This window comes from Gossypium hirsutum, chromosome D11 (genome assembly GCF_007990345.1).
Source record: "Gossypium hirsutum isolate 1008001.06 chromosome D11, Gossypium_hirsutum_v2.1, whole genome shotgun sequence".
Lineage (NCBI taxonomy): Eukaryota > Viridiplantae > Streptophyta > Magnoliopsida > Malvales > Malvaceae > Gossypium > Gossypium hirsutum.
The window spans coordinates 62467527-62493544 of record NC_053447.1 but is presented as its reverse complement, the minus strand read 5'-3'; the positions used below and the strand labels follow the sequence as shown (position 1 = coordinate 62493544).

General features: G+C 34.5%; 1 protein-coding gene across 7 annotated transcripts; it reads right to left on the bottom strand.

Annotated features, from left to right (window-relative positions):
* Positions 1-1350: 1350 nt before the first annotated feature.
* Positions 1351-24432, bottom strand: LOC107927272 (nuclear pore complex protein NUP160). Of its 7 annotated transcripts, none has more exons than XM_041104734.1 (28): positions 24201-24432; positions 23458-23699; positions 22985-23358; positions 22826-22892; positions 21662-21822; positions 19062-19147; positions 16921-17025; positions 16701-16795; positions 15818-15938; positions 15324-15506; positions 15040-15232; positions 14354-14925; positions 12726-12888; positions 12318-12595; positions 12009-12196; positions 11409-11485; positions 10973-11313; positions 10417-10485; positions 9996-10314; positions 9173-9298; positions 5810-5918; positions 5637-5708; positions 5397-5520; positions 4449-4556; positions 3653-3793; positions 1855-2028; positions 1698-1761; positions 1351-1563 (listed from the first exon to the last, which is right to left on the bottom strand). In XM_041104734.1, the coding sequence occupies exons 2-27, from the start codon at positions 23628-23630 to the stop codon at positions 1720-1722; spliced, it is 4461 nt and encodes a 1486-aa protein (XP_040960668.1). In that variant the 5' UTR covers positions 23631-23699; positions 24201-24432; the 3' UTR covers positions 1351-1563; positions 1698-1719. The 7 variants fall into 7 exon arrangements, 6 of the variants coding, with proteins under 6 accessions (XP_040960668.1, XP_040960670.1, XP_016713805.2 ...); XM_041104736.1 differs by having other exon boundaries at positions 23458-23631; positions 24201-24429; XM_016858316.2 differs by having other exon boundaries at positions 1351-1761.
* Between the last annotated feature and the right edge of the window lie 1586 nt (positions 24433-26018).

Sequence of the window (26018 nt, the reverse complement as noted above, 5' to 3'; positions counted from 1 at the left end):
TGTTTAAGCCATCTAAATTAACCCTACCCCTACCACATATATTCATTCCAACATTATTAAACACATCATCACCTATTGCACAATCAGATCTATCAAAATCACTTGGTTCTTCTTCACTCTCACTCTCATTAAATTCATCATCAACTAACCTGCCAAACAAATTTAATATCAAAAGTCACAATAAAGGCAATGAGATCTTTGGCTTTTTCATACACACTAATGACAAATAATATTTAATCTCATCTAATATTTGACAAGCTTCCACAACCTAGATATACATGTCAGACAATTTAATACAAATATATTCAGTTCTGTTATGCACATGGCAGACAATAACCAAGCAACACATGTGCAATTACACAATACAAACATACACAGTGCACTATCTAAATTTTGCGTGCACCCACAGCTTATTTCATCACACAAAACAAATGACATCAAGACAACATGTTTCACTCCCATTAAATTCGAATAGCTTACAACCCTAAACAATTTTTTAAACAAATTCCAATTTCAATAGCTTACACAAAAAAAAAAAACTTGTGACAGTTCCCAAGAATTTAAACAATTAATAGCACAAAAGCATAACCCCATGTTAGACCCGGCGAATGCAACATATTTGCACTAACAAATTCAAAAAATCAAAAACCTAAATTAGAAATGTTATTAAATCCAATTCTAAAACCATGTCCTTAAACCCAAAAATAACTCAAATCCAAAATAAACTTATCTATTACAATGATGGAACAACCTTAATTGGTTCTCTTCTATTAACCATTCTAACAATGTTGAAAATTTGCACATTAATTCTCCCATTTCGAATATTTCCAATCCCTCCCCGATGATTCCTTAAAATTTTCAATGGCCTCCCTTTTCACTGAATGATTTTTTTTTCTTTAACCAAATTATTTTTGCCTACTCAGTTTCTTCTCAAGTTTTAATTCGTTTTTACTTTGCGCATTAAGTTAATTTTTTTAATTACACGGTAGAAATTAATTACACATCACATCAAATCATGTCTAACATTACACCATAACGAACCACTCAGCTGTCACATTAAGTCTAACGAAAAATGACTTCAAGTGACTGATTTGACAATTTTCAAAAAATGTTATTTTAATTAAAATTTAATTATTGCTGTTGCACTTTTCCCTTATTTTAATTATAGTTGATTTGTAATTTTTTTATAAAACTACTTTTAAAGAGAGGATTGTCATCTTTTACGTACCAGAAAAGTAAAAAAACTCAAATCCAGATTTCCACAGCCTACCACAATAATTCGAAATTGAAAAATGAATAGGATGCATATTAATGTATAGAAAAATGAATACATATAAGAAAAGATACATGAACACCACAAATATATAATTTTTTAAACGGGCTTACAAGTTTACAACAAATAAAAATAATTGATAAACGGTAGGTGGCTGAAGTCCCTGTCTAAGATTACAATTGTCACTTTTTAGTGCATACAAATTTCTTACTTGTCTGTCCAATACTGGATTTTCTTAAAAAAAAGCTTGGCACTAGATTTGTATCAGTTGGCATTCACTAAACTTGAACCTAATTGTGAAAGGTAAACACAAAACATGGAAAATTTTGGTAATTTTTCTTTACAACGAGTTTATGGGCTGCAATCAGAACCCTAACCAAACCAAAGTTTTTCAAGGATTCTGCATGATGGTTCGAAATGTTACCTTAGATGTGATGAAATTTTCTTTAGCCTGCAGAAGAAACCGCATCAACTGAATCCACCTTCAGCTGAAAACAAGTGAAATTGTGCCAAATGGTCAGCAGTGAAAAGCCAAAAACAAATATAATCCAAAACAGCCACCAGCGTTCAATAGAACTTACCTGCTTTAGATGATTTAGTAAAGATCTATACAGTAGGCTTTTGAGCTTATCAGATTGGTCAACCATGTGCCCTGATTTGATCAACCCCTCTAGTTGGCACCAAAGCCGCTCTACTGTGTTATATGGGAACCATACTGCAGACGATCTTTTGCGATTAATTATGTCTACTGGTCTCTGCAAAAAAATATAACAGTAACACCAATCAGCAAAACTAGCAGTGTACAACTTTCACTGGTAACAGACAAATGAACAGGTTCGTATTTAGAGAACTATACATAAAGCATAAAATGTGGTTCAATAATTTGCGAAAAAATCCTAGTGATTTGACTTTTCATTCGGACTCCATAATGTTTTTTGGTAAATCTCCAATGTAACATTAGGAGTCGGATGTAGAATCAACCGACATGGTAACAACCAGATTCAGAAGACTTCTGTGATTCACGTTCTTTAAGAGCTCTTTCCTATCAGACTAAACATAATCAATATGTGGTTGCAAAGTCTTCGTAGAATAGAGAAATGGTATAAAATTAATACAATTTTAGAAAATACACTATTAAAATAGAATTTTAAGAACAAATTTGCCCCGATGGACATTAAAACTGGAAAGTAAGAATGTAGAGTGAATACATTATACGTGATAATAGAAAAAAAAATCAGGATCAAAAGCAAAAAGAAAGCATATGAGGACATGTGAACCGGCTAATAGCATTTGTGGAAAAACAAAGAAGCAACAGTTCAGTAATGCATATTGCCTGTGAAATAAATATGTTCACAGGGGAGGGAAGAACTATTTCAAAGTAGGACAAAAGGTTCTCCGAAAATGCCAAACATTCCCCTTCCCTGACTTCCAAATAAGGAAAAATAGTGTCTTCTGAATCGAGCTTGAGCTTTTCTCTATTTGAACTAAGCTCAGGTCGGTTACAACTCTAACCATCACTTATATAATTTAAAGCGATGATAATTGTAGATACTCTATAGTACACACACACACATACACACACACACACACACACACACACAATCCTATAGTCAGAAAATCAACAAGATGTCCTAGTAACTCTTTGCATGATCTAAACTTGATTAACTTGCATGAATATACTAAGTTACAAAAAATGCAAAACTTTAATATCCTGCCCCTTAAAATAAAACTAAAATTGTATGATAAAAAATAAATAGAAGTTTTTCCATGGTTGCACCTAAAGGCAGATATCTTCCACTCCTTGTTTTTACTAGGAAACAAGTAGAAGCTAAAGCTGCAAAGAACATGGTTGACTAGCAGGGATGTCAGTTGACTATTACCGAACAAGCAACCCACCTCCCCATCCCAATAGGGTAAGGATTTTTATTATTATTGACAAAAAAGGGGGAGGATATTGACGAAACAAGGTCACCATTCCTAACGTACTGACCAAGGTAGGAATGGGAGGAAAGGGGTGCAATTTCCTTGCCCATGTATGGCCTTCTGTCATTCCCACTCATTAGGACCATATTTGATAAAATATCAGTTACAAATAGCTGCCTCCTTTCAATTTATTAACCATCAAATAAAGAAAGGCATCCACAATTGATCCATCCTCTTCCCTGTATCTCTTCACAACCAGAGAGTCCTGATCTAATTTTGTAAGATGATTTGAAGATGCATCTTGCAACTCCAGTGACTTTTGACTAAAATGGGCGATGTCAGATATCTAAGTAAAACATGGATTGAAATATCATGGATGTTTCTGACATTAGGAGAGTCACTATATACAAAAACGCATCAAGGAAAACAGACAAATACCGAAATTTTGTAACTTACTGTTGATGCAAACGCTTCTACATACTCAAGAAACAGATTTGTTGCTTCTGTATATCGACCATAATCAACGTATAGTCGAAACAAGGATGCTGAACTTGGCTCTGGACCAGTCATTCCCCAAGGCCTTTCCCTCTGATTTTCCTAATCAAATCCGACAGAATGTGATAAGCAAAAGTTTAAGAATAAGCAAACATTAATCCAGACAATATTAAAAACAGTTGTAGGCAGATCAACTACATTCATTTAAAGAAAGTTATCTTGAATTCAACTGGTACAAATGGTTGCTGACGGTAAACTTTCAAACCCATTTTGGGGTTTTTTCTTTTCATTCCTTTTTTTTCCCTACTTGGTCTTTTGTATTTCTCCTACCAGACCATTTATACGATCTCAAAGAAAACAAATAGAAAACGATTATTCCAGGAATATTTGGTTGCTTGGATATGGCTTTCACAAGAATGAATTTACTAGCTTGATGAACTTTCATGTGAAGCAATTATATATCAACTTACAGCCTTGTCCTTTTTCTTTCCTTTTCATACCTGTGTATTATTGTGTTATCTTAATAGGCCCAATATAGGCCATGCATACGGTTTTTGCCTGAATATTATATCATACTATCTCACATCTTAGAAATGATATTGTTTCTTGACAAGAAAATAGATGAATACGGAGAGTCAAAGAAACATAGCAGAGACCACTATACAAAACTAGCAACATGCAACTTCTGCCATTCACAGCTTCTTGTATCAAGAGAGCAACTGATTTTGAAGATTCATCTTCTGCGTAGAAGTATTACCTTGAACATTTTAACCAGCCATAAAGGCAATTCAATGTGAGGATCAGTACGAAGAAGTGTTTCAGCAACTATTACTGGCAATCTAGAATGAAAGTTTTTGTACTTCTCCTGCAATGCATAAACATCTCAGATGTGTTAGATGGAAAAAGAGGCTAAGAAAAGGAAAACAAAAAGGGCAACAAGGATAAAATTTTAAGGTTGCTTTTGAGTTCTTTATTCTTTCAATGGTCAGTTCAGAAAACCTGACACAAGTAATTACTACTCCACATCTTTAAACGTTATCACAATTCAAAATTACTCAGGAATTTTACCCCAAGAAAAGGAAATTAGTTGTGACCCTTTGCGTGTCGACACAATTATGACATGAAACACGAATACATAAAACCCATACACATTTAAATGTCATTTGTGTGTCATGTCAAAAGTCGCTAGGACTACTGATAACCAACCTCAACCTCTAGCACATGCACTAAAAAGAAAAACAATTTTGAAAAATTGTTACATGAGAAACCAGCATCGCTTTTAGCATCATTTTTATCCTAGGTTAAACCATAATTTCTGATGTTAGGCCCCCAATCTGAAAACCTTGATGCCAATTTTCCTTTCTTTCATATTATCTTTAATTAAAACTAAGTATGATTTGCTTGTATTCAATGGAAAAAATCAAGTGCTGCATTGCAATAAAAAACAATTAATGTGTTTGAATAACTAAAAACTAAATCAGTACTTTTTGAACAAAAAGCATGATTATATAGAATAATCATGTTAGATTGGGATTGTATTTATTCATTTCTTTTAGTATGGTTTTACTTTTTACTATTTGCATTTGCCTTTTAGCAATATTTTATTAAGGTGACAAAAAGCAAGTAGCAAAAGAAACAAGCAAAATACGACAAATTTCAGAACTAGACAAAATAAAGAATATAGAAGCAGGCAGAAGATACGAACAAGATAGTGCTCAAGAGTTTCCCAGTGACAATTCGCCTTAGTTTGTTCACTGGTGAGCTCCATATCAGGTGAACCGTGAACAACCACTTCATCTTTGGATGAAGTCAATAATAGACTCTGCGATCTAAATTCAATCAAAAAGGTAAAGCCACATTATGTAATGAAGATTAATTGCTTCATAGGCAAATCAAAAGAAGGAAAATGTGAAACATATGATGTGGAAAGGACAACTGATTTTACCTAGTCCAAGACGAGCTAACCGTACTAGGGCAGCACTTCAATGCAATAGCAGAGAAGATCTTTTCCAGTTCCCTGACCAAAAAGAACCATCAAGTAAAGGTCAACAGACATACCAGAAGCACATATTACCACCAGGAGAAACAATGAAGCAGCAGAAGGGTAAATATTTCCACCTCTTCAGTTCTGAATCCTTCCAGAATTTTAAAATAACGCTGAAGGCCGTGTCATATAAATTAGTTAGGACTAGAAGCTCAACCAGATCTGATGGGGCTTTTCCGATCCCTGGAAAGCAATTAAAAGTTTAAGAAATCATCCAAAAAGAAGTGACTATTAGAAGTGCATAATAAAAGCTCCACTCAACAAAAATTGAGATGGAGAATCCAGTTTTTTCACTTTTCTTTCAAACAAAAACCATTTATTAATATCATAAGCATAGTACACCATCTGTATACAAGAGCATACACCTAAAATTGAAATAAGAATGAGAAAACAAAACCATCTCAAAACCCAAATTAATGGAGAAAAAAATATAATGAACTTCTCAATTTGCATAAAAATATTAAAAACAATAATAGCAGCCTTATCCGTTCATACCTACCAGGCCGTTCTCTACAAACTATACTAAGCTAAATCATCCAAGAACTCCTTTTCTTCAAAAGTGCCTTTCCAAGCATGTAGAAAAGCAACAATTATACGGTGTACCCCAAATTACCCAAGCCAATTTAAATGCAGAGCAACTAGAACCTTCCAAGCTATAAGACTAAATTTTAAATACTGCCCACTAGTGCTAATGTTCTTAGACGAGCAATAACTTGCTCTGCTTTAAAATGATACACAAAAGGTTGTACCTCAAGCTAGTGTCCAAACAACCTAACTGACTTTCATGGCTCTTTCATCTTTCAAATACTCCCCCAAAGAAATCAAACAATTCCACAAACAGAGAACCTCTCAGAATACCAAACACCTGAAACTCTTTATTGGTCAACCATCAACAAATCTTATCATTACTAAACCCGCACATCTTTACAGAAATATGTCACATCCATAACAGAAACAACTGATATACAAACCACCCATTTGAGTACATTTATTAGACCTTTAAAAAGGAAAAAGGCATAAGGTGAAGCATGTCACAACATTTACATAAGCCTAAAACTACTAAGCCACAAGTTTTGGAGGAGTTCAGATTGGAAGGAAGGGAGGGAAAGAAAAGAGTGAACCCTTTCCCTTGCTCGGTAATCAATGAAATAAAAGGAAGGAAAAGGAAGAGTCCTGCCATTTCCCATCGAAAGCTAGAGGGAAGGTGAGGGAAGGAAAAGAGAAAAGGTTATATACTGAAATTCTTGCTTTCATGGCAACAAGAACCTTTTTGTGTCTAAAGTTGAATTGTGTTCCTGACTGAAACTTACAATATAAGAACCAAAAGTTATAAGTAAAATAACAATACATGGGCCATCACATGGTGCACGTAAGGGAGTTCTCAACATGTAAAAGGAAAAAGCATATAGAAGCTTCAAGTCCATGTACAAGGGATGAAAATGAAAATGGTTTTGCTGGGTTGATGTGGGAAAAGGAGGAAATGTGATGACATAGTGGGACATGTATAGACAACGGGACATGTTACAAAATTTTTCTCTTAGATCTTTATGAAATATGTATATTGCGTTTATTACTTAAAATGCTGCCAACAAAGTAAATGTTACATTTGGATTTTAGTGTTTGAGATAAAATTATTTTAGCTTTCTAATATATTAAGAACTACACATCGTACCCTGTGTACCAAATATATCTATCGTTTACATTATTATTTTGCTAAGAAGGTATAACTAGAAAATTTTCTCATTCTCCTTCTTTCCTTTCCTTTCCACTCCATAACCAAACAATTGATTTTGATAATCCTACCAATTTCCTTTCTCTTATTCATTTAAAACAAGGAAAGAAACGAACCCTTATTTTCGTTTACTCACATAACTCCAAAAAAGTGAGAAAAAAAACCCAAAAAATAAACGACTTAAAAAATGTACAAAACAAATAACTCAACAGCTAAAAGTAGAAAATTTATTTTTCTTTTAAAATGAAAAGAAAAAATAAAGTAGCTCATGAGATCTTCCAACCTGGAAGAATAATTTACTCAAGCAATTTAGCCCATGAGAATTCTGAACATGAAAGACTAATTTTCTGAAACCGAGTCAAATGGAAATGGAAAACAACTTGTTTGCCCTTAATAGTTTGTATACTGAAACTAGGATAGCATCAAAAGCATAAACTATTCAGCTTTGAATGTCTTATTCAGGAAAGGCACCCTAAATAAGACACTAAAAAAAATTAGTCTGATTAGATATCTGTTTAGACTGTGCCACTTCAGAATACAAGAGTGATTGGAGGGCAAGGGTAAAATATAACAATCTAAAATAATTAAGATAGGTAAAACTACATAAAGAAACACAATATTTCTTAGTTCCAAGATTAGAGTTGCTTGACTGCTTGATTGCTTGACCATAACTAAGAAGAAAGAAAACCTCCGCCTCACTATGAGGGTTCCTTAGGAGATCAAACCTAAAATTGATTGCATCACACGTAAAAATAGCAACAATACTAAGAATTCTCATCATAATCTGTCCACAAAAGAAGAGTACATGGATAACTATCTAGGCTACTATCAACCCTAATCCTAAGAACTATTCTAAGTATTCCAAATAGGACTTTAAAGGAAATACTTAAGACTCCAAGAGTTAACAATCTTGGCACTCGAAACAAACCCTAAGGGAGCATTTCATTTGGATATTGTTTGATTAACTTTGGTAATACGATTACCCCTATTTAGATTACTTAGCAAATTACTGGTTATGTCAAATTCTCTTGTTTGGTTGAATTGGTTGGAGTTAAACCTGTTCAAGGGCTGGGCCAGGCTACCTGTCCAAACCCGAAAACCTGCTCAAAATTTGGGAGGGTCAGGGCAAAAATATTTGGACTGGAAAATGGGGTTGGGCAAGAAAACTAGGCACATTTAAAAAATGAGCCAAGCTCAAGCTCAAACATTCAAGGCCTAAGCCCGACCCTACCCATTTTTTCTAATATAACACATAAAAATTAAATCTATAATAATATACAATACCATAATGTAAACATTAAAAAAAGGTTAAGTTGCCTATATATAAATTTTTCATAAATGAAAAAATATATAAAATTATTAAATGATAAATTAAAAATAATATAATTTTTTTTTTCAAAAAAGATTTTAAAAAAATATGCACAGGCTAAAATGAGCTTGGGTTAGCCATCTACAAATATAGACAAGCTTGGGCAAAATTTTAAACTTGGCTTGAGCAAGCATAAAGAGTGTTAATATCATGCTTAAACCAAAACCAAACCTGGCCAAGCCCATGAACACCTCTCGCTGGAGTGCAATCTTGCTTATTTACACCTATATCTTAATTATTTACAGAGTTGGTAGTCAACAACAACCATAAAATGATAATTAAACGTCACAAGCATTAATAAATGAAGTACTCTCAGAAAAAGAAAAAGAAAATTACCAGAATATGTCCACTTTATGTTTGCCAGTGAAAGCTGATATTCTGCTGATGTTAGCACAATCTCATATTCAAGTTTCTCAATATCAATGCAAAATTGCAGCCTCTGAGATGGCACATCATTAACAGCTGCAGAAGAAAGAAGGAGATATTAATAAGGTCAGCGTCATCAAGACCACAAAGTGCAGTCCAGGTGCTAGGCGCAAAAAAAGCACTAGCCTGACTGAAGTGAAGCGTAATATATGTACGTAGTTTTTGCAAGTCTGACTATATATAATATATAAAGCTTAAAATATATAGTAAACTCTAAAGTATGGTCTAGTTTTATCTACAGAACATGCAATGTTTTTATTGATCAATAGGCATGATTTCCTTATAGTCAATGTCTGTTGCTGAATGCTCAAATATGGAGAAGTACATGGTTTGACATGATCTTTTTCATACTAGTAAAGATATATGAAATGAGAAACATGAAAAATAAAAGAAATTAAAGGGAACTTCAATCAGGAGGGAATTTTTTATGCCTATCGCGATACATAAAAGCATGCCAAGGCACACACCCGTGTGCCTAATCAAAAGGGCCTTGCTTGGAAGTGTCTGAGGCATTTTTGTTGAATAATACTAAGGCACACACCTTGACAACACTGAATAAGGTCACGCACAGATTTGAAACTGATTGGAGAACTGAGCACATACATAGACATAATCAAACTATCGAATAGGTTCATTTTTCCTATAATGATAAGATTAAGAGCATGCTTCTTCTGATGACAACAAAATGAGAATATCACAGAATAATAAAGCTCTTTGTAGATGTAATAATTACACTGTTCTTTCACTGTTGTTTTAGCCTTTTTATGTGGGTAATGCTCATTCCGAAGAGAATATCCCTCAGGCAAGGCATCAATCCAAGCATAAGCAGGATGGACAAGCTGCAGGGCATTAACAGCAGCAGAGAGTGCATTCAGCCTCTCCTGCAGTGTAATTGACATATGCTGCTGATCTTTCTGAACTGTATCAGTTCGTAATCGAGCAGAATATAGATACATGTAACTAGCTGCCTTTCGCCAATTATGCCTGTGAATTTCAAATGCATAAAGCAATTTGTATGGATTTGGCTTTGCCAAGATATCCGTACGCTCCGCCTACAAATTACAGCATAAAAGGATGCCTAAGAGATCAGTCTGCAAGAAAATAAAATCAAGAAGCAGCCGTAAAGATAACACCTCCTAGAAAGTATTACATACCTTCCATGCAAGTTCTCGCTCAACCTTGTCTGCCAAACCAATTAAGGGCAATTGACCATTGCAGAGTATCTGCCATGAAAAAGGAGAACAAGTTCCCAATAAGTAACATGTCAACTGATTTATTACCCACAGGCACAGAATATAAATGACCAAATAAATAATACAGCAAGCACTGCAAGAATAAGTATGGTAAATGAAGATGCCGATCCGTGATGCAGAGCAAGCAAAATGGTAAAAACAGCAAGAAGGAAAGTTGCAATTCCCTACAGAAATTTACATCCTTTACAGCTGATAACTATCATGAATCCTTTCCTTAATTTCTATTTCGCTTCAACACCTTTATTTTCAAACAAAAAGAAATGTCAATTCTTGCTTTACTAAATTCTTTTATGATTTTTGTTCTTAGGATGCTGTTAATGGCATCGAAACTACTCATCAAGCATTGTGCTTTAATTGAGCTTGTAAGTAACCACATGCAAGCCATGACAAAATATGCATGACACTGAACCGAGGCAGAATAACTGGAACAAACAAAAAGTGGGATATATAAAAGAACCTTTATTGCTCCACATTCATAAAGAACAATAACAAAGCGCCTTAAGCAGATGTACTTGCTCTCTTCATCTGGATTGGAAATTATTGCACAGTATGCATCATTCAGAAGATTAAGATCTAAAGTAAACTTGAAAACATTTGCCCAAAGACGTCCTTTGATGGTAGTAGTGGATTCATTAGATGAATCTCTCTCAAAGCCATCACCTCCAAGGCCAAGATCATCAACTTGCTCCAGTGCAGCAAGAGCAAATTGGCAAGCACCCTCGCTAATGTTATATTGCTCAAATAACTGCATTACCCATTGATAGTAATGAAGCTTCCATGCAGCAGATACATGACCATCTGAACCAGAAAATTTTAAAATCATCTATTTGCGCAAGAAATTAAATTGTCCAGCTTTTTTCTAGGAAACAACAATATTCTACAGATGAACTTACTAAAACCAAGATATGGCAACCCTGCTTCATCAGACAAACTCTGCAAGGCCTGTGAAGCTCCTTCTCCTGATGCAGCTCTGCATAGGACAAAGCAGTGCCAACTCAGTTGAGACATAAATAAAATGACCAAGTCTTAACAAACGAGGAAAAGCCTGTAAAAGACAATTTTGAATACTCAAAGCAAATCCAAACAGGCTCCAACTCCTGTTTACATTGTTAACTATAAATATTCATCAATGATAGGACTTATTTTGGAGATAAGAAAGACTTGTATTGCACTGCATTACTTTCATAGGAGAAATTTACTTCTAATATAATAGAAATTAATTTAAAAGGATGAAAGGTATAACTTATCATCACCCTTTGGTAAAGGTGTGGTATTTATATCAATTGCTATAGTTAATAAAATTTTCAATTCTAAGAATATTGAAATACTTGTAAGTTAATATTATAGAATTTCAACTGTTTATACTTCAAGGCTAAAAAGTATAGGAAGTTAAAATATTTATAAAATGGAATTAAGAGGAAAATAGGTTCAAAATCAGAAAGATGAAGTAGCATTAAAATGGAGGACCAGGATATGACTAAATTACTAATTACCTGAAGAAACAGCTAACAGCTTCACCGACTTTCCTTCCTTTCAGAACTCCATGTAACCCACGCTGAGTTTGAGCAACAAGACAGCATCCAAGGAGATGTTGAAGTAAGCACCAATCACCACTAGTATCTTGAATACTTCTGAATATCCTCTCCCTTCTTGCATTGGCCTCAAAAATAGCAAGTAGGTACTTTGACAGGGTAAAAATTTTGGCCCCCAAAAAACAAGGCAGGATATGAATTTTAGATAAACTCTCAGATACTATATATTTTAATGTAAAAAGTCACAATCGTGAGAAATGAATGACAAACCTCAACGGCATCATATTGGCCATTCCTAAGAAGGACAATTGCTAATTCAGTTGAGCGCCTCAAGAAGGAAGAAGAAACGTCCCCAGTATTTCCCCATACTATCCAGCTAGCAAACTTCTGCACTGAGGTAATAATTTCATGTGGATTAAGGAGGCATCCCAAAGAAAGATGTCTCTCATATCCAGAGGAACTTTGATTATTTAGTAGAAGTAAAGAGGCTAATGTGAAATCACATTTCCCAAGTTTCTCCCTCCATGATCTTTTATTGATCTTATTATCTGAAACATTAACAAGAACAGAAACCAATCAAGCCAACCAGTAAGTAATAACAAATTCCTCTCTCCATACCATAGTATGTAACAGTTCCGATTAGCTAAAGCAAATAAGCAGAAACCATAAGAAACTTACCAATCTGCAGCAATGAAAGTTGAGAACTGAAATCTTCAATTGCAGGGGATTCTGATGGTGTTGTGCAGAAAACAAGAATGATAAGCCACTCAGAAATAATTTCTTCAATCATCGGAACCAAGTCAACTTGTATTCTAGTTATGTCATCATGCACCAAGTTAATCTGTATTAAAAAAAACTTTAACATATCTAAAACTCAACAGATTCAAAAAAAATAAAAAATAAAATTCATATTCTGCGTAAAGAGACAACAAGATAAATGTATAAATATGCACACAAAGTCAAGAATCTGACTTGAGTACTTATATTTTGGGCAAGTTGCAAATAATGGTTTTCACTTGTAAAAGGGAAAGACAATATGTCAAACAAAGAAGACTAAATAAACAACTCAACTCATTTTGCACATAATATAAACCAAAAGATTAGTTTAAGAAGGTGATATTTTAACATGAGAAAAATATTGATATAGATATAATGCTTCCAAAAGTCAGACTTGGTAGCGGTAAATTCCTCTTAAAGGGTGCCTAAACTATCAAGAGTACACAATGTTAACATATAAATATATAATCTACTACTAACTGTTAAGAAAGGAGACAGTTCAAAACAAGAATGATATCTTCATAGAAATACTGTACTCAAATCTCACAAATGCTTGTGCTTACTGTCCTCTCAAAAGTTGACTGAAGTCAAAACTAGGAAGCATATACAATGTCCTTTTTAATAAGTTTTATTCACCGCTATCAGTAAAAACCACCAAAATTTGGTATGAAGAAAGGCTTGACCTATTTACTACTATTCTTTTCCTTATCCTACATGAATGACGCACAAGATGATAAAAGTTGTATTAAATAGTAATGGAAGGAAAAGTACTGGAAGGGACCCGACCATTTTGAGTATCAAAATTTGGTATCAAAGGCTTTATCATTTATCTTGGGCCCAGATAGCCCAAGGCCCATAAGCCACTATTCTTAAGATTTAACTTCAAGAACCCTACATTTTTTTCCATAACTTGTCCCCCTTTGTGCATCACCTTTCCAGTTCTGCAATCTTCATCCACTACAACATCTTTCCACAGCTGCAATTTACTCTCACTTTCCAGCAACGCCTCATTCCACTAATCCTTCTCATTCTCCCCCTTCTTTCTTTGTATGTCTTCCCATTATTATCTTCTTTCTTTTTGAATTTGCAATATCAGACTTCTCTCTGTTATCTTTTTCTCACTCTTTTTAGATTTCCAGCATATAGGCTACCCAATGCAAGCGCAATTTAGGAAAACACTAATGAAACTAATACCAAACAAACCTCTGCTACCAAGTTGGTGGCATTGTTTACCTGCGTCAGGCACAGATCCCATATCATGTCCATGTCCAGGATCGTGTCATTTGACACAATACTGAGCAACATAGGTCAATATAAACTTTAACATGATCACATATAACCATGTCACGACTCAGAATTCCCCTAATACCAGATTTTCCCCTTCAAAAGATGCATAATTTGGTATATTCCCTTCGATATGGAACTATGACCAAGTCTGACACAAACATAGAAAAGCATGGACATGTATCCAATTTATTTTCTTTCATAACAAATTAATATAGAATCAAGTATAACAAGGAATAACTCACCTGCCCACCAATGCTCATCAGATAGCTTACAAAAAGAAGGATGTCCAATGCATACTCAAACATCACCTTTGCAATCTGGCAGGAAGCCTGAACCAAGATGGAATTGTTGAGACAAGATAATGTTTCAGCACCTGAATTCTGTGTAAATTTTTTAGGGACAAGAAATTGTAGATAACTCTCTATGACATCCAAGATTTTTCTCCATGAGGCAGCTTTTTTGCAAAGATCATGAAGTGATAAAAGCATGTCAACAGAGAATTTTCTTAGATTTTTATGATCTCTCTGTTCCCTCTCCAAAGCAACATCAGATCCAAGACCAGATAAATAGCCTGCTCTTGTTGATGGACCATATCCAGCTCCTAAAATCTTCAGCAAGCGAGGAATAATCTCTTCAGATGAGATACTCTGTCTTCCAACAAATGATTCATAAAAGACAAAAGAAGCAGTTTTTCCCAACTGTTGGCTGATGTTTACGACACATCTGAGAACTTCAAAAAGAATCTCGCGATCAGAGTTGTCATTAAATAAATCCAATCCAAAGCTAGCAAGATCACCAATATCTTCTGACGGCCCTAGCAGAATACAAAAACAAGAGAGTATGTATTTAAACAGTTAAAATAAGTCCATGCTGTGTATAAACCCAGTTCAATACTGTATTTCACAAAAAGCAAGGATCTCCATCATACCATCAGTAAGCAGCTCAGTATTTTCCAAACTACGGAACAAAGAGACAGAATGTTTTCTGATTAGACCAACAGCACCTGAGGTGGACTGTATAATCAATGCATACGGAGCATTCTTTTTACACCAGTATTGAAAATAGCGACAACAAAAATTTTTCCACCCTCGAAATATAGATATAGGACTTTCAGCCATACTCTGACAAAAAAAGTCAAAAGTTAGATCAGCTATCCAGAGAACATAAAAGTAGCCAGAGGAACAACAACTAAAGCAATGAAGCAAAGAAAACCTCATGTTCAACAAGTGAAAGAATCTCCTTTTTGAGTCCGTCCACAGTTAATGACTGAAATTCATTATCAGTCCAGTGCTTGCTGTAATCTAGAAAAGTTGAACGAAGAACTTTATTATGGTAAACCCCAGGATGAAGAAGCCTGCGTAAGAAAATAGAAGATACAAATGGCACAATCTGATCCTGCAAAGGTTGAAAGGATGTAATAAGCAACATACCTCTCACAAACATTTCTGTTCAGTACAAAGACAAGTAAATAAAAAATGAAAATCACACCATGCACAGCAAAGAACTGAAAGGAGAAGTAGAACAAATGCATGGTTGATTTACTTCTATTTTCAATATAAAAGCGGCTAAAGTAAGAAGCTATGTCCTATTCAGAAGCTGTGGACAAACTTTGAATGAGACAAATACTATGCACTTGGCAGTCAAAGAACATAAATAAATAAATAAAAATCCATAGAAGTATAAGAAAGAAACATTGATGAGAGAACCTTTCCAGATGACAAAATTGAACTAATTATTGATATAAGATCATCTGAAGTGTGTTCTGAACTTTGAAACAGCTGGTCTGCAATAAATTCTTCTTGTAAAGCATAGCAGTATGCTTCTTCCCTAGAAGAAAGGTTTCGGAAAAAAATTAGGAACCACAAAATTGCTAAGCAAAATCACTACAGCACCAATATGTGTTTGTTTTAGACTTGCCAACTCTGTCCCAAACCCGAAAACCCAACACAACTTGATTTGACCATACAAAATCAACAACTCGATCCTGCCCACCAGACCTTAAAACAATCCAAACAAAAAAATGACCCAAGCCCAATAACCTGAACCCGATATGACCCGAACAAGTAACCCAAAATTACATGAACCCAAGATACCCGACTTGAAAATCCCAATTAAATTGAGCCCAATATGACCCAAACAAGTAATCCGAAAAGACATGAACCCAAGACACCTGACTTGAAAAAACCAATTGACAAACCCAAATGATCTGAACACGAAACTAACTCAAATCCAAAATAACCTGAACTTGAAATAAGCCAAAAAATTTATAACCCAAATTGACCTAGATTAGATTAACCCAGCCCAAAACCAACCTGACCCGCCCAATTAACAATTCTAGATAGTTTGTATGTATTTTATCCCTATCCATGATAGTAAGTACTTATGCTAAATGTATAAACAAAGACACAGACCACGAATTATGAAAGTAGGGGACACATATAACAACCATATCCTTGAATTCAATATGCTTCAACAATTATAGCCACACTATGTCTAACCAGGTGTGCTGCAAAATCATACAGCACAATAATTATGGTAGAACCATGCAATAGTAAAGACCTTTCATTGGTTAGGCATGTTAAATCTCACATATTTGTACTATTGAAAAGGTGGTGATACGCCAATCCATTATCCTTTAATATCCAGATCTTGTCTGACGTAAGTTTGACATCAATGCATCCCCCCTGACAAAATTGAAACAATGAGATATCCAGAAAAGTATTTAACATGTCAATTTTAAGCGAATGTTTACCAAAAACAGAAAAAGAGAGGGAGATATGGAGCAACAAATGGAAAACCTGTTTGTTACCTCATCCACAGGAAAATTTTTTCCTGAAGAGTCTACAGACAAGGAGATCCTGTCCCCCGTAGAACAGCAGAGACCATAAACATAAATCACCTCCATGCTAACTTCCTTAAAAGTAAACCAAGAAATCAATCAATATTGAAGCAAAAGGTAGAACAAGTTACTGGCACTATTTTATGTGAACAGTATTAACAATATAAAATTAGAAACTTAGGCTCCATTTGTTTTGGGAAAATGTTTTCCACATTTTCATTGGAGAACAAGCCAAATGAGCATGCATCAATGGAAAATACATAGGAGAACACAACAAATAATATTCTCAATCAATTTTTCTAAATTCCAAATAACTAAATAAAATAACAACACCACCACCAAAAGATCTAACACTTATCTGAAACTAAATGGAATAGAATTCTTAAAATCCATTTAACTTAAGGCGAACATCCTACTCAAAGAAGCCAATGCCCATAACAAGTACCTAGCCCTTTAGCTTAATCTATAAGAAAACCAATGGACCACAATCCCCAAAAATATCATTTCAATGCCGTTGGATCTTATAATTCACTTGCGTTTCATTTCTTTTGTCAAGCTCCATCACCAGCCACTTCATCATCATCTGAACATCTATTAGCTTCTCACTCAAAACCATCACCTATCGTATTTTTATCGCAGTCAGTAGTCCTGCAGCATGTATTTTTTATTATTTTCTAGGATGATAAGGATGAACTATAATGACCCATAGCAACCATCTTTCTAGTTTAAAACATTTGCATGTCCTACTTCGTGAGTTTTTGGTTCTCAATGTTCTTCAATGAGCTAAGAAAGAACAGTACCCAGGTAAATTATTGTCAAGTGTTTATGCAAATGATATTGTCATAACAGGTGATGAGTGTTGGAATACAAGAGTTGAAGTAGTTCTTGCGAAGTAAACTCCAAACAAAGGAATTGGGACACCAAAACATTTCTTGGAAATCAAGGCAGCTCAATCCCGTTTGGCATACCTTTCGAATAAACAAACTATGCGTAACAGAATTCAAGGATCCAAAGTAATAGATCCAACAAACATGTAGTTGACAAAAGTTGATATTTGATCCAAGGCAATTTCACAAATTAGTTCAGAAGTTAAACTATTAGATAGTTACTTGGACAGACATTTCTTTTGCACTCAGTGAAGTTAGTTAGTTTCTTGATTCTCCACTAACTAATGATATGGATGCACTAATACACATTTTGAGGCTTCTCAAGGGAGCTTTAGGATGTCGTACAATCAATGAGAATTACAGCTAAACTAGACTTAGGATTATCTTGATGCAGATTGGGAAGGAATCCTTATGACAGGTCATTGATAAAGATTTATTTTATATTAGATGGTTGATATTTGGGATAAGGCCACTCTAGTTAAGGTAAAGGATCATTTACCATCTATCTTTGAACAAATGCAAACTTACCAGTTACCACTGTACCTTTTTATTTAATTCAAAATGGCCAAAGGTTAACAATAAAATATTCGGTAGACTAATTCTTTATTTCCAATCATAATGTTATTTTACCCATTTACTTCGACCATTTCTGGACAAAACTAAAAAGTACATTACAATATTGCATCCTTCAAATATAAGCAGTAAATTTTATCTATCATCTTATATTTAGTGGTAACTTTAGACCTTATCCATGAAAATTTAGTATCTTGTAACAGTAAGACACGTACTACTACCAAAAGCTAAAGCCCTGACCAGAATCAGAGGGTAAACGCATGGCCCATACAGTCATACTAGTTGCCAATTGATTTGGGGGGAAAATAAGAGTTTTATTTGCGGCCTAGTGACCTCAAAAGTGACAACTGAGTAACCATAAACATTGCTTCCAAATCCAATTTTTCATGAATAAACCAAGCATGATGATTTGTGCCATAATTAGAGAAAAGGGATTTCAAAAAATGAGATTCAAACAAGCTAAGAGAGATCCATAGATCAGTTTTCAGATGTTTACTAAGTTTCTAGGAGGTTCAAGTGTGACTAATATCTGTAACAAGTTATAAATATGTGATTGTGCACTTCAACAATTAAGTAGGGCAGAGAGAAATGCGATAACATATTTGCTTAGAAATAAATCTGGACAACTAGAGTTAATTCAGAAATACATACCAACGTACTCTTATACAAGATGGCCAAAGGAACAATGCTTGAATCACTATTATATTCACCCAACCATAACCTTGTTGATGTAGCTCCTGCAATTACAAGATACAAAAAAACATGGGAAATGTACTTTAGATAAGAAAAAGCTCATAAATATTAAAGAAAGTCCACAGTGTAATTTTAGGCCGCCAAGAACATCCTTTAGAAGTGGATGTTGGAGAGATCGTGTTTCAGAACAACCTTGGTTATTCCTTCAGATAGTGGAAATTTTTTTTAATTACAAGTACCCCAAAAGCTCCAATTAAACTTAGAAGAATAACCAATCTATATATAAACTACAATGGAAATGAAGTGAAAAATGCATGAGTAAAACAAATAAGCCATATCTTTAAATTTTAAGGTTTTGAAAATTACTAGATAATGACTATTAAGGATAAAAACATAATGCAGCTACAATAGATGACATTGGAAGACCATCAATAATCAAACACATCTGGATCATTACAAGAATTAAAAGGCTAGTTGTTCCTAAAATATCAACTACAATTATATAAAAGGAAATTTCCTAAATAATGCTATTTACAACTATGTCTTCAACATACACAACTATTGATGATGATATGTAGCCTCTGCTATAACTTCAAACTTTAGTGAACAACTACAATGCTCATTCTAAACCATAAAGCACAAGATAAAACTCTAACGCTTGTCTCCACTTCCATTTGACAAATGACTAGTGTTATAAAAGGCATTAGGCACACTAGGCCAAGTAGGTACAGTGCAAATTTCTAAAGATAATAAATATATGCATGAAAAAATAAAGGAAATCCATCTATTAAAATATAAATAATAAATTGAAAGATATGGTTTTGTTAATAAACAATAAAGACCTCACTGAAATAGATAGTCTAATGTTGTTCCAAAGGTTAAGAACTATCACAACTATTGCCATCAAACAAATTTCCAAGATTTCCCTATTTCAGCCTTCATTGCGCATCAACTATTTTGATTTATTATTCCTATAAGTAGAGCTACAACTGTCCTTATTTAACAATCAAAGATAGCCAACACAAGAAATTAAAAACTAGGGGAACCAAAGAACACTTAATTGCGCACACTTAAAGTGTGCTTCACCTAGGCGCATAGCTTGGCAACACTGCACCACCACAATTGCAAAATAACTAATATTTCAAGCATAGTTACCATCTATTTATTTATCACTGGCACGAAACGGTTCAGAAACCTGTCAAACTAATCCTCTAAATCAAGGAACCCAACCCTTGCTAGCTTTACCAATAATGTCACATCATTACAATTAATATTGCACCGTATAAAATCTTTTCATTGTTCACTGACCAACAGATGAATAGCAATAGACATGGATACCATAGTTAGAGAATCATACTCTAGGAAATTTAAAGGTTTAAGTCACGTGTTCTTTAATAAATTAAAACCTTTAGGCCCAAGGGTAAGCACCCTTGAGGGTTAAGAGGTCATTCATACAATAATTAAAAGTCAAGTACTATCTTGGCGTTCATGACTACTTTGGTCATTTCCCATTTCCCAGTTTTGGCCTCAATTTCAGTCCATTGGATCTTATTGTGCTTTTAAGATAGGGAGTTTCATGCAGTGTACGTAGTAAAACAATAACATTAGTTTACACTCAATTGGCTGGTTTTCTAGAAGCTAACCAGCACTACATACTCAATTGAACTAAATATAATCTAACCAAATCTTCAACTTACAAAGGTAAGTTTATTTTAACAAATTTAATCCTGTTTTACCAAAATTTAGAACAATCCTCCACAAGTATTGAGCCCCAGTGTCATTTCATATATCCTATTCACAGTGAAGTGCTCAATACATTCCATAGGTCAAGTGGTAGAGACGGAAATTGATCGTAAAGATTCTCCCACTAGTTAATTTGGAATCTAAAGTGACTCCCAAGGCCTGGCAAGGTTATATATATACAAACTAAACACCTTTGGTCATGCACCCCTTATTCTTAGGCTTGTATGGTTTCTAATTATTGCCACTCAGCAGATTTCACCAATAAAACATTTCATTAAGATGGTCTATTTCCATTAAATACCTCTTTCAAACAACCACCCATCAAGAAGGCTTAACTTGGCATTGCCAACAGAAAATTGAAAAAATAAGACCTGAGGCAAGCAACAAAATTCTAAGCACATACTCTCACCAGAGTACATTAAAGGCATATAAATGTTGAACCCCTTCTTCAAAGGTCATTTCATATGACACTGTATAAATCTGATATTTGGCACATGTAAATATCAAATATAGGGTGTTCAACAATCAGAAAACGGTCCCTCTATGGTGGAAACTACACTGGTTTTCACCAATTAATAGATGAAAACTACAATGAATTAATAGATCAAGTGAAATATTCCTGCTGCTCCCCCTCTCACAAAAGGCTTCCAGTCAGCATTATGTTTTATTACAAAGGTTAAAGGAAAGCCATTCTCCTTGCAAGGAGGAGAACCTATTGCTTGAGAAGCCATAAAACAGGAACATTTAGAGAAGGGACATGATGAAAGTTAAGACATAGTTACAGAAGAATGGTGAAGTCAAGTGGTAGAGGTAACCTTCAAGTGATGTTGGCACAGTCATTGCATGACTTAATATTTTGTTGCGAGATAAAAGATCCCATGCTCGTAAAAACCCATCATGATGAAGCACAAATACAACTTTTTTCCCAAGAATCTCTTTTATTATTAAATCCTGCACAGCCCCAACACCCCTCCCCCTGCATGACAGATGAGCAAAATTGACCTATATTAGAAGAGAAAACAATGATTGTGACACAGATATAATCAAATCAAGCATAAAATTCAAAACATAAGTTTAACCTTTTCCAGCTATGTTGGATTATGGGTTAGGTCAAACCGTGTCAAATCCATTCATCCATACACACTCGCTTGTATCTAACTCCTGGTTAGAGTTTAGTAAGAAACCTATTCCTAACAGGACTATCATACGCACTATATTGAATCCTAATACCAGTGAAAATTAACTTACTGAGAATATCAATTAGAAGAAAAAGTTCTCACTCCAAAACTCTCTCCAACGCAATCCTTGGGCATCCACCAAGATCCTAAGACTTGTGGTATGGAAGTTAGTAGACAACTCTAGTAGCTGCCACCATCAATGAGATGGAACAAGAACCAATACGAAAGTTGATTCAGAAGAAGTTTTTTGGAGGTACAGAGAGTAAACCATTTATAACTATAGCAGGTTTACGGTAAAACACTAGACCTATTCATCTTGTCCAACCATAATTTTAAGCTTTTCAGACAACATGCAAACGAACACTACATAAGCCAAATCACACTTGATAAAGAAAATTAATGCTAATTTGGATGTTAGAAAAAAAGTGAAGGAAAATGAACAAGAAAACAAGATGGAAACAGTATTTTAAAAGAAAAAACTGGATTCCTTTTCCTTTAATTAGTCTCTTAGTTTATTCTCTCATTTTCCCTTCAGACTCAAACAAGATTGGAAAATGTTTTCTCCCATATATTATACTTTCAATTCTTTCACATTTAATACATTTCAATGTCTTCACATTTTTCCCATGATTCAAAATTTCAAAGACAGCCTAAAAGCACATTTTGATGATTCATACTGAATTTTTGCCAAATATAGATCATTAAAACAGGCAAGCTTAGTAAATATACATTCCCAGATGAGTACAATACTTTTTGCACAATGGACATATATATATTTACTCAAAGTAGAAAAAAAGATACCTTGACATGAAACCCCACAAGCGACCTAGGCTAACCCCTGAATCATCACGCAGTTCAGATACAAAACCTAAATTGAGAAAGTTAAGAGTCAGAAAGTTTTACATGTGATAACAACCATAACATAACAAAATAAGAATGAGCTGTAAAAAGATTAGATACCAGGAGCAGTTTGGTGAAGCGAGCCAAGTTGGAAGCATGTAACAGATCCATCATTTCTCCCAAGCAAAAGACATCCAAGGTTCGCTGCCATACAAGTAATTGGCTCATTACAATTAGAATAAGCACGCACATCAAGCTCTATAAGTTCGTCCCTGGAGAAAATGGAAGTCAAGTCCTTGGAAAGTTTAATGAAGTAAGCAATCCCGGAGATAGTTATGGTATAAAGCAAGTAGTGTGACTTGGTTGGAAAGGCGCTAACAAGAGCGAAAGCCGAGAGTGGGTGAGAGAAACTAAGGCGGAGCCCAGTGTTGTGAGGGAATTCCTGCGAGAGCTTGAAGATTTCCAGAACATTCGATTGAGCCATATGGATTTGGCTGATGGATTGCAAAAATTATATGAATAAGAATTTATCAAAAGAAAAAGAAATCATAAAGGTTACGTTGATGAACTAATGTAGAGAAGAAAACACTTACCAAATGAGATAGAAAGAATCATCTCCATCGATGTAGGTGGCGGAGGCGGAATCCGCCGTGGGAGGAGCGAACCCACCATTGTCAATGTGGTTGATGGATGAAGGAATCGTGAGGTCAATCCATTTTATGGAGTCGCTACCAATGACAGGAACCTCAGTCCCCGCCACCATCATCCTGAAATGTCAATGTCTTCAATATTTAGTCAAAACCTCCACTGTGCCCAACTCAATGTCCAGTGGTCACTGTAGTAGAATACCAGGGTTTTAGTTTCAACTTCTAAACTACGCTACTGTGTCCTGACTCAGTAGGGGTGAGCAATTAGCCGGTTCGGTGCAGAAAACCGAAAACTGACTTAACCGGCTTCCCCATTTTATGGAACTGAAACCAAACAGACTTTGGGGGAGAACCGAAAAACCGACCCGAGTTAGTTTTGGTCGGTTCAGTCGGCCAACCAACCGAACCGAGATCATTTTCCTTTAATTTTTTTTTCAAACATGATAAAATAATGATAGCAAAAGATGATCAGCATTATCAAAAAAAAAGTTATGACCGATCAATATACTAAAAATACTCAATGAAGAGAAGAAAAATGCAATAGTTTCTGCTTATAAGTTATAACCAATCAATATACCAACAGGGAAATATACACTATGTATTCATACTAAAAATACTGCAACACAAAGGAAACCTCCACAGATCTCTGCAAACATGATTAGAAAGAACAAATAAACCCTAGAAATCACCTTAGAACCGAGAATTGAATGACTGAGAGAGGCGTCCGTTAACTGGCTGACCAGTGCGAAAACGAGAGAGCCCTTACTCCGACCGACAACCGACGGAAAGAGATGAGGAGAATAGGTCGACGGCCGACCGGCAACGATGACGAGGCAGAAGTGAGGAGTTGAGAGGCCGACGGACGTAACTTCTACAGCAGGGGTTTTGTTTTGGGGTTTTAGTTTTACTTTTTTTGGGTCAGTACTATTTAGGAAAAAGATTTCTTTTTAATTATTTTCTTTTTTTTATTTATGATTTTGGGTTGGCCCACGGCCCGTTGGGGGTAAATGGGTTATGAGATATTGGGTTTGGGTTTAATATATATATGTTAAGTGGGTTAATTTTTAATTTAAACGATTTTGAAATTCAAAATTGAAATTAACCGATATCAGAAATCAAAAGGAAAATTGGAACCATCTAAACCGGGTCGACTCAATCGAAGTTATCTTTATTTCTCATCTTATAATATATAAAATAACTTTTTCGAGATTTGTAATTATCTCCCAATAATATTGTTATCAATATTTGAATATATATTTTCATTTTAAAAATATAATGTGTCTTATTATTACGTTTTATATTTGTTAAAATTATTATTATATACTAGGTCACTCAGCAGGCTTGTCTATCCCTTCCGAAAAATGGAAAGGTTAGGATAAAAATATAGGTCCAGAAAATAAACTTGGACAAAAAAGGTCCATTTTTTAATGCTACTATTTTTTCATTATTTTGTTATCATTTGTTGAAAAATATTTATTTTAATATTTTTAGTGTATTTGACGTGCTATATTTTTTAAATTTATTTTTATATAAAAATAATAATATAAAAAATTTAATATGGATGGATTGGGCCAAACTTAAATTTTAACATTTTTATCTGAGTCGAGTTTAAATAAAATTTTAAACCCATTTTTCAGACCAAATTAAAATCTAAAAAACGGATCTAAATTTTATATTAGCCCGGGCCGGCCATGAAGAACTCTAGGGTCACTGTTACCATGTTCTCACAGCAAAATGAGAGGGCCGGCATTAGTTAAAAAAGGAGTGGTTGATGGTAAATAAATGATAAAGACTTTGATAGGCGGTGATGGTCTGATGTTATTAAAACAACATATATCAATGTTACAAGACATGTGGGTCTATCTTATGTTCCCATTTCTGCATTAAATCACTGTGAGTAAACAACAGTAATCTGAAACCTCAATTTGTTTTAATTCAACAACATTATACAGTCAAACCTTCACAAGATATCATCTAATTTTTATAAATCATGAAGCTTTGGTGTAGTTGAAAAGATGGAGTTTATGGGTTTTAAATATCTAAACTCGAGATTCATCTTAGCAATTAAATGTATGAGCCTTTGAGTCCCATCATGAACTATTGTCATGTGTAAGTTTTAATGCAATTAGGTAATTCATTGGCTAGATTGTTTCAGTAATTTTTTTTATGTTATAATAAGTTATTACCCATTCGGATATGACAGTAAAGTATTTAGTCAAGTATATTTAGTCGTAATTAGTTATGACCTTCCAGAAGGAGAGGTGTTCTATTTACTTTGAATCAGAAAAGCATCTATTTTGCCAATATCGAAGTAGCAAAACGTGGAGATGATGAACCAGAAAACGAAGCAAAGCGTTCTTTTCGGTTCAGTTGAGGTGGATATAGCTCTATAGCTCGATGTTTCAATATGATTATTTCATCTTTTCATTGCTCTTTAGATACTTCAAACCCGAAGAGTACCGCCACTGCAAAGGTGTGGGAGGTTGAATCGAGCAAGAAGAACATTC